General features: G+C 45.2%; 1 protein-coding gene across 2 annotated transcripts; it reads right to left on the minus strand.

Moving 5' to 3' along the window:
* Positions 1–6: 6 nt before the first annotated feature.
* Ccdc43 (coiled-coil domain containing 43) lies at positions 7–13,898 on the minus strand. Of its 2 annotated transcripts, none has more exons than XM_041635552.1 (5): positions 13,603–13,898; positions 8,595–8,682; positions 6,233–6,368; positions 4,687–4,745; positions 7–1,889 (listed from the first exon to the last, which is right to left on the minus strand). In XM_041635552.1, exons 1-5 carry the CDS (start codon positions 13,876–13,878, stop codon positions 1,702–1,704), a joined length of 747 nt encoding a protein of 248 aa, XP_041491486.1. In that variant the 5' UTR covers positions 13,879–13,898; the 3' UTR covers positions 7–1,701. The 2 variants fall into 2 exon arrangements, with proteins under 2 accessions (XP_041491486.1, XP_041491487.1); XM_041635553.1 differs by having other exon boundaries at positions 13,623–13,842.
* Between the last annotated feature and the right edge of the window lie 602 nt (positions 13,899–14,500).

A 14,500-nucleotide genomic window follows, 5' to 3' on the forward strand; every position in this document is an offset into this window, starting at 1 on the left:
GACGACTCTGACTTAAATAAGTTTATTTAAAAAAAGGAAAAGGTGGTTATTTTTGCAGTGTCATGGTTGCAGGATAAAGAGGCAGCTTTATCTCCTTAACCATGTTTTTTTTTTCTTCTGCACAAAGGTAGCTAATGATACAAAAACAAGTCAGAAGACTTTCTCCAAATGCTAGTAACTACTAGGTTTTATAGGCCACATATGGTCTCAAATCATGAATGTCTTTATTAACCCTTTAAAAATGTAAAAAAAAACATTTTAGTTTGCCCCATACAAAAAAGGACTGGACCAAACTTGGCCTGTGAGTGGTAGTCTTCTAACCCCCGGTATAAAATATCTATTGTATCACATCAGAGAAATTGTTGAGGCTTTAGATAGCTGTTGCCCAAAGTCAAGTAAAAAAGGACCTTGTTTACAGCTGGATGCAGCTGTGGCAGAAGTAGAATTGGAGAGTTTCTGCTCACCCTTGACTCTCTCAGTTTTTCCACTCATAAGTTTGTTAACCACCAATTATACATACTTAAGTATCTTATTGTTAGCAAAATTTCCAGTGTTTCTCTCTAAAGGAGTAATTCCTTCAGTTTCTCTAAACCAGGAATTATTAAGTCTTAATACCCATGCTGCAGGTGTGTACAACCTGTGGCTAACGATAGCTGTAAATTCAGCCTAATGCAAAATCATAAACTTACTTTTAAAACATGATATTTTGCAAGTTTTAAAAAAAGTCATGCCACAATGTCAAAAGGCTAGACATGCCTGCAGAATAAACGAAGACTAAAATCAAGAGCGATTCAAGGGAACTCATGATTTATCTAGCTAACAATGATAACCTTATACCCCAAACTGACACATCCTTCTTAAAGCCACAGACTATATGAAAAGTATGTAGCTCTCTATTTTAAAAGATATTTGATTCTCCCATAGGTTAAGTTTTTCTTCAGTATCGGGGTCAATCCCAGGGCCTTATATGCGAAGTAGGCACTCAACACAGCTACAACTTGAGCCCAAGTTGCCACATCAAAAAATAAATAAAAAATTCTTAGATCTATCACACCCCAAATACCCACCTTCCACTTTCCTATTTGATGTCATATACAATCTGGATCTAGGTAGGGCTCTTCATTAGTTGCTTCAGCCATAAAATACTGCTACTACAAGCCAGGTGTAGCCGCTTATGCCCATAATCCTAAAGCTGAGAAACTCACGCTCAAGGTCAGCCTAGACTACGGAATTTAAAATTCAAACTTAAAATTCAAATAAAAAACCCACTACATTTTAAATTTCAAATAAAAAAAACTACATTTGAGGCAAATATTGCCTCAGGAGCAATTTACACTTTTTTTTTTTTTTAAATCTCAGAAGGAATGGTCATGTTTCCTTCAGGATGTTCACTTTCTGAATCTGGCTAATTATACAAAGTGAGGGAAGACCTTTTTAAAAACAAGCCAGAAGGGCACAGGTTTCAGTACTAAAATAGAAAGGTTACCCTAACTCCAGATCTTTGGTAAAGATACTATAATTGATTGCCCACACTACCAAAACATGGCACATTTTGTAATTACAAGTGATTGTGATTTTCCTTTTGAACATGTAAACACGGGGGAAAGCCTTAGGAAGTTTTGGGAAATGCATTAGTCTCAGTCTCTTAAGTAGACAGACGCACAATCAATTCCTGGGTGGAAGGAACGGAGTGGGCTGAGGTTATCGCTTGCGTTCCCCTCTCTGTGTCCTTTTCTTCTCCTTCTCCTTGCGCTCCTGCTTGGCTAGCTTGTCCTTCTCCCGCTGCAGCTTGTCCTGCTCCTTCTTCCTTTGGGACTCGTCCCGAAGCGAATCTCGTTCCAATTTCCGAGCATTGAGAACATCTTCCACATTGGTGTTTCGGAACAGAACTATCAGTGAGTTAAGGTATTAAGGTACACATTCCACAAGCAACAATCCTGCAGTTTCAGTCTGGATGCCCCTTCTCTACAAACCGAGTCCTAAATGCACTCGGGGCATTCCTAGTACAAAAAAAGGATCTTTGATTTGGGTTCAGTGATCACAAACACTTGCTCTGGCAGAGGTTCAGGCCCAGACAGTGGCTCATTCCTATACATAACTCCAGTTTCAGGGGATTTAGTGCCCTCTTCTGGCCTCTGTGGGCACTAGACATGAGGTGTGTGTCCAGGCAAAACACTCATATGTTAGGGGGAAAAAGAATCCTTGGTTTGATGGGAACTCCTGAAGGATATTTAAAAAAAAACTTTGGGCTGGGTGGTGGTGGCACATGCCTTTAATCCCAGCACTCAGGAGGCAGAGGCAGGTGGATTCTTTGGTCTACAAAACGAGTTCCATGGGGGCTGGAAAGATGACTCAGTAGTTAAGAGCAGAGATTGCTCTTCCAGAGGACCCAGGTTCAATTCCCAGCAACCATATGGTGGCTCACAACTGTCTATAATTCCAGTTCCAGGGAACCTGACACCCATGGCAAAACACCAATACACACAAAACTGAGTTTCATGTCAGAGCTGTTTCACAGAGAAACCCTGTCTCAAAAAACCAAAACAACAACAAAATCTCATTTGGACAACTAAACCTGAACTTTGAAATATTTTATAAAAATGTACTTCATTAACAGGGGGTCTAAAAAATACAAATAAAGTTTATACTTACAAATAACGCTGATTCATTTAAAATAAAATTTCACTCCAAGCTAAGTTCAAATGGCTGCTGAGCCCAGGGTAAGTCAATAAAGAGAGTATCACTGGCTGGAAAATGCTCATGCATGTGGCACTATTAAAATGCTTTCAAGTAATTAAGGTTCATTCTTATTGAATTGTTAATTTGACCTTTTCTAGATTAGCGTTTAAGTGAAAAACATGTTATATTGTCAACATTGAATTTATGAGACATGAAATAAGTTTAAATTGAGAAAACAGCCAAAAATTTTATTCCTTACTTCTTTTAACTTTAAGAACAAAATATCAAGAACTGGAGAGATGGCTCAGCAGTTAAGAGCACTGGCTGCTCTTCCAGAGGACTGCAGAATCCACAAGTGGTTCACAACCATCTGTAAGTCCAGTTCTAGGGGATCTGATGCACTCTTTTGGCCTCTGGGGGCAACAAGCGCACACCTGGTACACATACATACATGCAGGCACTAAAAAGATAAAACATTCCAGGCAATCTCCTTTATACTCTTGAAACATGACTTTTTCTAGATTAGGCTACAAAAGTCTCAGGCTGAGAAGAGAGCTCAGCAACAGAGCACTTACCTAAGCATACCCAGGGCCTCGGGGTCAAACGCTCGCACCAAAACTGAACCCCTGAGACAATATCTGATAGCCCATTATAAGCCCTCACCTGGGAGGTGAATTTCTAAATTTACCTCCTTAGGAACATCTCAGAGTGACCTGCTAGTGGGGACCTTCCTCAACATGCATTTCAATACTGATCAGATTTTGAGCTTCAAATACTTAGTGTCTTGAGTTCTCCTTCCAATGACGAGGCCTTTGAGAGTAAAGATAAAATTTAAACATTTTAATTTCCCCTCCCCAGTCCTGTCAACAGAGCTCTGTGATGTGGGATTTCCCTCTGTATGCTGTGATGACCATGAATGAATAAAGAAACTGCTTTGCACCTACAGCAGGGCAGAACTTAGGTGGGGGGGGGGGGGGCGGGGGGGACTAAACAATGCTGGGAGACAGATGGGCGGAGTCAGAGAGAAGCCATGGAGCCACTGGAGATAAACGCTGGGAACTTTATCTGGTAAGCCACAGCCACGTTGCAATATACAGATTAATAAAAATGGGTTAAATTAATATGTAAGAGTTAGCCAATAAGAAGCTAGATTTAATTAATGCAGCTTCTGTGTGATTATTTCAGATCTAAGCTAGCTGGGCAGCTGGGAACCAACAAGCAACCCCTCCTACAATAATAGCTCTGGGGAATCTAGCTTTTATTTTTCTCTTGGAAATCCTTCTAGCTAGGTGTGGTGGCTCAAGCCCTACAAGAGGTAAAGGCAATTCAAGAACAGCCTCTGATAGAGCCAGTTTGAGTTTAGTTTAGTTTGAGTTTGAGTTTAGAAACTCTTGTCTCAAAAAACAAAAACCAAGCCAGGTGAGATCCAGTGTGGTGGACCATGACTTTAATCCCAGTACTTGGGGAGGCAGAGACGGAAGATCTGAGAGGTCATGGCCAGGCTGGTCTACAGAGCGAGTTCCAGACCATCCAAGACCACACAGAGAGACTGTCTCAAAAACTAAAACCAAAACGCAGCAACAGGCATGGTGGTGCATTCCTTTAAGCATAGCACTCAAGAGATAGAGGCAGGCCGATCTCTGTGAGTTCCAGGCCAGCCAGGACTACATAGTATGACCCCATCTCACAAACAGAACATCCCGCCACCCCCTTTGGTAGGTGTGACACATGCTTTTAATGACACACTTGGAGGTGGAACCAGAAACTAGGAATTCAAAGTCAGCCTAGCAAGCTGGAGACTAGCACCTAGCATGTGTTAACTTGTTTTCTGTGTTACAGTGTATGTAAGTTGACTAACCAGGGCTGTGCTAGGCATGGGGCTCCCAATACTGGCAAGACATGACATCCTTGGAGATAAGAGGGAACCTGTAGCAGCGACAGCAAAATGACAACTGATCTCCAGAAGGACCTTGGAGAAAAACAAGGAATGGACAAAGAAAAGGATACATTTGTCAGAGCCGATGTTTGCTGTTGAAGTACCCGGATCATCTTTCTCATCTGCTTCGGTGAGTGACATTAAGGAAAACCAGGTTGAAAAAAAGGCCTCACACATCCCAAATTGAGTTTGAAAACCAGCCAACATACATGGATAAGAGATGCAAGCAGAATGCAGTGAGGATGGAGTCATAGGTGTGAAAGTAAACCCCAGAGAGCCATTTCCGAAAACCCTAACTTGGGGGGGGAGATGTCTCAAGCTTCTACAAGACCCACTCCTAGAGGCTAAAAGGAAAGGTCAGGTGATCTGGAAGACCCTACATTACCTAAAAGCAGGGGTGAGACAGACTCTGAGACAGCACAGTTCCAACATTCGGAAGGAGGAGGCACAAAGATCAGGAGTTCAATTCCACCCGGGCTGCATGAGAACACGCATGCACACATATGTACAAACACTGTAACTCTTGGAGCCTCTAGGAACTTTCAAGAAGTCCACAGCCATGGACTCTTATCTTGAGCCTACTTTAGATCAGAAACTCAGGAAATGACCAGAAATCTGTGTTTTAACTTCAGGAGAGAGACCTCATACTTCGAAAGCCTTTTTTGGAAGCCAGGTGTGGTGACGCACACCTCGGAAGCACAGTGGCAGAAGGCGGAGTTAGATGGATCTTTGGGAGTTTGAGGCTAGCCTGATCTACACAATGAGACTCTATGTCCAAAAAAGGCTATTTTTTGAAGAAGGAAGTGTGGTGCTAGACTGTACACAAAAGTATCCGTGATGGGTCATCTTGGCTGTCAGGTGACAGGAGTTGGGGTCATCACGGACACAAACCTCTGGGATGTCTGTGACACTGGAGGCAACCATTCCCTGGGCTGCAGTCCCGGACTGAATAAAAGCAAAGACTGGTTCACAGCAACACTGATTTCTCTCTGCCTCCTGACTGTGGCTGCAACGTGACCAGCTGCCACCTGCTCCTGATGGAGGGCATCAGTTCAAACTGTAAGCCAAAATAACCATTGCCTCGTTTCTTCTTTGTATTTGGTGACAGCAGGAGAAAAGTAACTAATGCAGTGTCACACAGGTGCAAGGACCCCCAGCAGCTTCCTACTCTAGGAATAATACCGACAGTCCATTACAGGCATTATTTGTCTTACACTGAACTTTTCTTGAGTATATCAATTATGTGTTGAAAATATAAGTCCCATGTCAACTATTTTAACATCATTTTGTTGTTGGGGTTTGGTTTTGTTTTGTCTTTTGACACAGGGTTTCTTTGTATGGCCTTGGCTGTCCTAGAGCTCATTCTGTACACCAGGCTGGCCTCGAACTCACAGAGATCCACCTGTTTCTGCCTCCAGAGTGCTGGGATTAAACGCGCGGGCCGCCATTGCCCAGCCCAACAACACTTCTTAAGCCCACAAAGGCCCAGGATCATTGCCATTCTGGAAGTGAAAACTAAGCTAGAGATGGGGGCTGGAACTTCTTAGGGTGACACAGACTGTCCAACATCCTTAGCATGAGCCTCGGGAAATGGTGCTGAGCCTCCAGAAAGGATATTCCTCTTCGTCTGTCACATCAGCATACTGGGCCAGCAGGGCGGCTTTCCTCTGCCTCTCCTCTTCTGAAACCATCCTGGGCTTCACCACAATCTGGGCTTGCTTCTCAATCAAGGTGGCAATGGCCTGAACCTCATCTGCGAGGCGGACGAGGGAGACACAAGGAGAAGGTGAAGACAAGCCCCCAAATCACTAGCCTGCCCCCAGTCAGTGCTGGTCTCTGAGGACATGAAGTCATCCAGGAGACAGGGCTAAGCTACCCAGGCTTCAGGGCTTCTCAGACATGGTTTGGATTATGTGTACTTACTGGGGTTGTGTGTGCAGTGAGGTCTAGAGGATGACTGTGGGGAGCCAGTTCCCTCCTTTCCGGGGCCCCAGGGATGGAACTTGGGACCCCAGGTTTGTGTACTAGACACCTTTTACTGTTGACCCACCTCACCTGCCCTAGAGGAACTTTTTTAAGAACGCCAATGCCTGGGCTAGAGATGGCTCAGTGCTGAAGAGGGCAGAGGACCCAGCGAGCGTAGTTCCCAGCACCCACGTGAGATGTCTAACAGACCCTGTAGCTGCAGCCTGAGGCGCTCCAATGCCTCTGTGGGCCCGCCATTCACACGCGCATACCCCCACACACATAACACAGTAAAATAAAAGAAACTGATCTTAAAAAAACAGCTTTCGATTCCGCGCCTTTTAAAAAATATTACTTATTTTATGTGCATTGGTGTTTTACCTGCATGTATGCCTGTGTGAGGGTGTCGGATTCCCTCGAACTGGAGTTCCAGACAGTTGTGAGCTGCCATGTGGGTGCTGGGAACTGAACCCGGCTCCTCTAGAGCAGCCAGTGCTCTTGACCACTGAGCCATCTCCCCAGCCCTTAATACCATGCCTTTAATTACAACAAACCAAAGGCAAAACAAAACACAAGTACCTGGGGCCCAAACCAAGTATATCATGTAATCCTATTGTTATATTCAAGACCGAGAACTAAATGTGTATAATTTTTTTCCCCCGAGACAGGGTTTCTCTGTGTAGCTTTAGCTGTCCTGGAACTCACTCTGAAGACCAGGCTGGCCTTGAACTCACAGAGATCAGTCGGCCTTAATAGTGTATGATTTAGATTAGATTCTACTCAAGTTTAGCTTCTATGCTTTGTGTCTCTGTAGCTAATTTATCAACCTAATGAACATATAAACCCATTTCTCTCTATCTTTTTTTTTTTTGGTTTTTTTCAAGACAGGACTTCTCTGTAGCTTTGGAGCCTGTCCTGGAACTAGCTCTTGTAGACCAGGTTGGCCTTAAACTCACAGAGATCCTCCTGCCTCTGCCTCCCAAGTGCTGGGATTAAAAGCGTGCACCATCACTGCCCGACTCCTCTTTCATTTTCAAAGGTGAAAGATTTAGCCAAATAAAGCAGAACTTCAACCATAAATTATGCTATGCAATGAGAATATGAAAAGGGTGGATGAGACAGTGCCATGGTTCAGTGGGTGAAGGCTCCGGCTTTTAAGACTGTTGTCAACTTGAGTTTGGAAGACTATAGCTGACCCTGTATGTGTGATGCAAATCTACTAGGGGCATAGGATGGGAGGAAAATAAAGACCAGAAAGATACAGGGATCGTGATGCATACCTGTAGCACGTAGGAGGCGGGGGGGCAAAAGAGTTTGCAATTCAAGGCAAGCAGGGGCTACATAAAGAGTTGCAGGCATACCAGGCAGTGGTGGCACACACCTTTAATCTCAGGCAGAGGCAGGTAGATTTCTGAGCTCAAGGTCAGTCTGGTCTACAGAGTGAGTTCTAGGATAGCCAAGGTTATGTACACAGATAAATCCTGTCTCAAAAAACCAAAAAAGTTCCAGGCAAACATGGGCTATATACAATGAGACATTGTTTCAAAAACACAAGGAAAGAAACACACACCCACACCACAATGAAGATGACTGTGGTCAGTGTGGATTGGAAAGACACAAACGGAAATTCATGGTTAGTAAAACCTTAAAGAGAGCTTCTGAGTGTTTGCAAATTATCTTCGGAAGAGTGAGTACTCAAAGAAAACGAAACTCTCGCTCCTTAACAACTATATAGGAACAGGCCCTGGGAATTGGATCCAAAACAGTAACTGAGACTAGCAAGATGGCTTGGTAAGGAGAGGCCATCCTCACGGCCTGAATTTGATCCTTACGACCCACAAGACGGAAAGACGGATCCAAATCCTGAAACTTGTCCTGACCCTCATACACCTCAGGAACACACAGACCACACACACACACACACACACACACACACACACACACACACACACACACACGCGCCACAGGATACAGAGAAGGGTAAATGTTTTTTAAAAAGAAAGGCCAACGCTACCTTCTTTTTTCACTTTGGTGATGGCACTTTGTGTTTCTGACCATCGTTCCACAATTTCCTTACATATATCGAGGAGGGAATCTTCTTCCTAAAGGGAAAAGCACACCAGTTAATTTCCTGAAGAGCCTTCAAAACCAACGAGCAAGCCAAGGCAGGCATGTGCAGAACACTGCTCTCTCCACTGGACACAAGAGGAAACCCAGGGACGGCTTAGGCCCCAGAAGTGTGTGCTCATGACAGTAATTTTTTTTGTTTTTGTTTTGTTTGGTTTGGTTTGGAGACAGGGTTTCTCTGTAGCTTTGGAGCCTGTCCTGGAACTAGCTCTTGTATTGTAGACTAGGTTGGCCTCGAACTCAGAGATCTGCCTGCCTCTACCTCCCGAGTGCTGGGATTAAAGACGCATGCCTGACTCATCCGAGTAATCTTAAATGTCCCAGAACTGACACTCTCTGGGTCCGGAGTGTGCACTCTGCCTGCCGCTAACCTAGGGTAGCCCTTCTCATTTATTCACTCCTTTATTGACAGACTTTGAGGTTGACTTTATATTTTTTTTTAAATTTATTTATTTATTTATTTAAGGATTTCTGCCTCCTCTCCGCCACCGCCTCCCGTTTCCCTCCCCCTCCCCCGATCAAGTCCCCCTCCCTCATCAGCTCGAAGAGCAATCAGGGTTCCCTGACCTGTGGGAAGCCCAAGGACCACCCACCTCTATCCAGGTCTAGTAAGGTGAGCATCCAAACTGCCTAGGCTCCCCCAAAGCCAATACGTGCAGTAGGATCAAAAACCCATTGCCATTGTTCTTGAGTTCTCAGTAGTCCTCATTGTCCGCTATGTTCAGCTAGTCCGGTTTTATCCCAGGCTTTTTCAGACCCAGGCCAGCTGGCCTTGGTGAGTTCCCGATAGAACATCCCCATTGTCTCAGTGTGTGGGTGCTCCCCTCGCGGTCCTGAGTTCCTTGCTCATGCTCCCTCTCCTCTTTTTTTTTTTTTTTAGTTTTCCAGGACAAGTTTCACTGTGAGCTTGGAACCTGATCTGGAATTCTGTAGACCAGGCTGGCCTTGAACTCACAGGGATCCTCCCACGTCTGCCTCCTGAGTGGTGGGATTAAAGGCATGCCATGCACCACCACCACCCGGTCCTCATTCTTCATTATTAAAGAAGAAAATGTTTCGTTTTTTAAATTGATAATTGTATATATTGTCTATTCTTGGGATAGAATATATTACGATTAGTTTTTTTGTTTTAGTGCACGTGTTTATGGCGTGTGTGGCATGTAACACAGTGTGTATGTGCTATGACTCCTGTGGAGTCTGAGGTCAACTGTGAGAGACAGTTCCCTCCTTCCACCATATGGGTCTCAGGAATCAAGCCTGGCTGAATGCACCTTTGCCTATTGACCCACATCACTGGCCTGATATGTACATACTGAGGAATGGTTAAATCAATCTAACTAAAAAAAATTTTTAATTCACGACTTACAAGTTTCTTGTAGGGAAGCAATATCTAGTCTGTGAAACACACAATATATTATTACATTGTTATTCATGATAGCTTCCATTCCATGCTACAGATTGCTGAAGTGCGTCTCCTTTGCCAAAATCTTTATTTTGTTTCATTGGTTTTGTATTTTTTTTAAGTTTTTGTAGCCCAGGCTAGCCTCCAGCTTGTTAAGTAGCTGAGGTTAGCCAGGTGGTGGTGGCACATGCCTTTAATTCTAGCACTCAGGAGGCAGAGGCAGGCGGATCTCTGTGATTTCGAGGCCAACCTGGTCTACAAGAGCTAGTTCCAGGACAGGCTCCAAAGCTACAGAGAAACCCTGTCTTGGGGGGAAAAAAAGTAGCTGAGGTTAGCCATGAAGTCTTGATTCTCTTACTGCCATCCTTCCAAGTGCTGGGATCAAAGGCAAGCATCATCACACCCACGTGTTTTGTTAGTGTTTAGACAGGGTCACACTCTGTAGTGCAGGCTGGCCTTGATCTTGTAGCAATCCTCCTCCCCTTACCTCCCAAGTGCTGAGGTTACTAATACACACTTGTCGTCAGAACACCAAAGATTTCAGCTCCCATAAACATGACATCCTGATGATCTTACCTGAAGCTGCAGCATCTCCCTCCACACCTGACCATTTACAGCATACCCCCCACCCCCCACGCGCCCTTCAGACCTAGATCTCACCAGGCCTGTGACTGTGCTTATGCTGTGGGATGATTAGATTCCATCAGTCTTAGCTCATAACCTATAGTACTAACACAGGACTGCAACTTAGCGGCAAAGACTCTCCTTTCTCTTTCTAGAACAGTATTGCACAATGCCAGCAGTTTTTGTTTTGTTCCCCCGAGCATTCAAGCAGTGTCAGGGAGAAAGTAATCCCGTGGATTAAAGAGAATACATATATGATGCGTGAGTCAATCATTGAGCACAGCTGCCCTTGGGAGGAAAATGAGGAAGAGTGGGGGAAGTTTCTATTCACTCCTGATTGCACACTACCTTGGTCTTACCTCGAGTTCTCGCTAACAAACTCCCTAATCCCTAATAGCGAATCCATTTTGTTTCTCCAAGAATGAGATTTCTGCAAAAGTCAAGGGCCTCTGGCATTACAAGCAGTCAAACAGAACCAGGCATGTAAAATACTTTTTTCAGAAGCCATATTCTCCGTAGGATGCTCTCGGTTGCTTCATCCCAGGACTCTTGCCCACTACAAGTCCTGGCATTCTATCCAGAGACAGTTTACATTCAGGTGGGCTTTCAGAAAACGATGGGAAAATTAGACATGAGATGTGAATTTGGCAGGGGGGGGGGAATCATGATTAAAATGATTTTTGTCTTCTGCAGTTTACACAGAGGAAGCTAAGAACCAACTAAGTGTCTTGATAATGCTGCCTCTTCTAACAAGAGTCTAGAACAATCACTTGCTTCTCCTTAGCAACAGACACAGACTCCATCACCATCACTGTGGAAAATACTAAGTATCAAACTCAACTTATTCCCAGAGCCCTTACAAACCTCACAGTTGGAAATAACACCCTGAAGTCCTTGCCTCTTATTCTTCCATCTTACAATCTGCAATTCAGGGGCGAGGGAAAGAACTCACTGTGCTGCATTCCCACTGAACCTCCAAGCTGCGTTAGCTCTTTTCCATTTATAGACCAAGGTTTCTTGCCAGTGGGAGCAGAGACAGCTGCAGTGTTTTATTTCCAGCATGTTCTCATCAATGGACTGGACTTAGGGCGTGTCTCCAGCAGGAGCCCCTTATCCAAAGATTACTTTTCGGTTGAAAACAAAAACTCTGCCTTCTATTTGTCTATATAAAGGATGGACATGCATATTTATATCTATGCTCACAACACCCTTTGATTCTTGGTGTCTTTGAATATTGACTTTAAGGACAACAGATGAACCCATTCTCCAAACCTGCTCATTGGGATAGACACCAAAGAGAAAGGCTCTGATGAGCTGGAGACTCTCATAGTAACAGTTAGGTTTTCAAGAGCTCCCCTAAACCTTGTGTGAGGGCAACAATTTCTGTGGGACTTAGTGAAGACACAGCAAATTTTACTTTAGAGCTGATAGTATTTATTCACTTATTAGATTTTTATTTATTTTATTTTATATATTATAGGTGTTTTGCCTGCATGTCTTTCTGTGTACCTCATGCGTGCCTGTTACCCATAGAGGTCAGAAGAGGGCATCTGGTTCCCTGAAACTAGAATTACAGATGATTGTGAGTCACCCTGTGGGTGCTGGGAATGGAACTCAGGTCCTTTGTAAGAGTGTCAAGTGCTCTTACTCACTGAGCCATCTCTCCAGCCCCTGAGGCAATTATATTAAAAGAAAAGACTGTAGGTCAGTCATAGACAACACAGGTAGGGGATCTAATCTATGCAACCAATCTAATTAGTTGTCCCCGTTGGGATGAACTCCACACAAATGATCAGATTAGAAAAGTGGGAATCTTGGCCACCTGATATATAAACATGGCTTTGAAGTACAAATTTCTACATGAGTGAGTCTGCCTGTTTTGTTTTCCCAGGGTCTCATTTTGTTGCTGTTTTTTGTTTTGTTTTGTTTTTTGAGGGTTTCTCTGTAACTTTGAAGCCTGTTCTAGAACTCACTCTGTAGACCAGGTTGGTCTCGAACTCACAGAGATCCACCTGCCTCTGCCTCCTGAGTGCTGGGATTAAAGTTGTACATCACCACTGTCCGGATAGGGTCTTATTTTGTAAGCCCAAAGTTGGCCTCCAACTTGCTGTCCTTCCCAGAGCTGGGATAACAGGCACGCATCCAGGCATACGTGGCATGAATCTGCTTTTGGATGTTTGAGACAGTGTTTCTCTGTGCTCTGGCTGTCCTGAACTCACTATATAGATCACAAGATTGCCTGCCTCTGCCTCCTGAGAGCTGGGATTAAAGGCGTGCACCACCACGCCCAGTCCATGAATCTGCTTCTAAGAAGCTAAATGCTTCATCTGCTTTTCCAGCCTGTCTCATCACACTGCCCCACCCAACGCCCATCGATAATTACTGAATTTCCAAATACTGCTTGTCATGAAAGGATCTTCACTACCAGCTTACCTTTTGAAGACTCATTCCTCAAACAGGAGCCAAGAGGGAACTTCCTAGTGGCATTTGTCACGGGGCAGGCCTAATACTACCCCCTAATGGGCAGACATCTCAAGAGCAAACTGCATACTGACGGGAATGGAACTGTTTGACGTTTATGATCAAACTGACAGACATCTCAGTGGCTTCAGAACACTATCCAGTCACACCCAAAGGCATTGCTGCCAGGAAAACGGGAATCCCATTCCTCTCCACGCACCTGCAACCTTCAAGCTTCCCAAAATCTGGCTGGGCAGCACCAACCCACTTCCCCCTCACTGTAAGCTTCTTCCCGATAAACCCACTAAGGCTTCGTGACAGCAACGGGCGAAGAGAGCTGTGAAGTATGCCAGAGGTTCCTACATGTCTCGGTGAGGTTGATGGAATGTGCCCGGACTACTCTACTCACCAGGAAAGCAGAGAGGATACCTTGCAGGATGTCCAGCTTCTCTTCCTCCTCTTCATCCCGCAGGACACCAAGGATGTAAGCGCCGTAAACGGCTCGGTCCACTCCCAGCGCCTCCAACCGTCCGTCCAACCAGGAGCCAAAACCCCCGCCATCGACTTCACCGAGGACTGCCGGGGCCACTTGGCTGGGCGCCGCCATGCTGGGGATAGGGTCCTGCTGGACCCGGAGGTGCCTACCGCAGTGCCTGACGGGCCGGGCCACGGCCCCAGCGCGCATGCCTGGAGAGGGAACCTCCACCTCCCAGCACGCCCGGCGCGGAGACGCCGGGTGCCGAGGTCTCGTGGTGAATCCGCGGTCGCAGGGTTCCCCGCACCGCCGGCGCGTGAGTTTTTACTATCAGATCCGGCAACATGGTCAGCCGCGCGACGGAGAGCTCAGAAGACCGGCACTCGCCAGGGATTCCAGCGCTTCTGCTGCGCTTCGGCGAGCACTGTTAGGATGTGAAGCCAGGATGCCCAGCGAGTCGTGTGCCCCGAATACCTCCGTCGCTCCCATTTCCTAACCTCCCTTCCTGAAAACCCAAATTCCAGAAGACGGTCTCTAACTCATCGCCGTGCGGAGACCATAGAACAGCAGCCTCAGTCATTGCTTTCACGCTTTGCTCGCGTGTTTCCACAGAAATATCTTTGTTGTTTGTTTGGTTTGGTTTTTTGAGACAGGGTTTCTCTGTGTATCTTTGGCTGTCCTGGAACTCAGTTTTTTTAATTTTTTTTTTTTTAGTTTTCGAGACAGGGTTTCTCTGTAGCTTTGGAACTAGCTCTTGTAGACCAGGCTGGCCTCGAACTCAGATTCGCCTGCTTCTGCCTTCCAAGTGCTGGAATTAAAGGCGTGCACAACC

Source organism: Microtus oregoni, unplaced genomic scaffold (assembly GCF_018167655.1).
Source record: "Microtus oregoni isolate MIOR12 unplaced genomic scaffold, Mior012 000048F_ref0000485, whole genome shotgun sequence".
NCBI classification, from domain to species: domain Eukaryota; kingdom Metazoa; phylum Chordata; class Mammalia; order Rodentia; family Cricetidae; genus Microtus; species Microtus oregoni.

What these genes read in the sequence shown, in the direction of transcription:
- Ccdc43 (XM_041635552.1), bottom strand. Translation starts at nt 13,878, where the DNA reads ATGCGCGCTGGGGCCGTGGCCCGGCCCGTCAGGCACTGCGGTAGGCAC. An exon ending in CACCAAAGTGAAAAAAGAAG is followed by an intron (nt 6,369 to 8,594) that starts GTAGCGTTGGCC and finishes TCCGCCTCGCAG; the next exon opens with ATGAGGTTCAGGCCATTGCC. An exon ending in AAACATCGGCTCTGACAAAT is followed by an intron (nt 1,890 to 4,686) that starts GTATCCTTTTCT and finishes ACTCACTGATAG; the next exon opens with TTCTGTTCCGAAACACCAAT.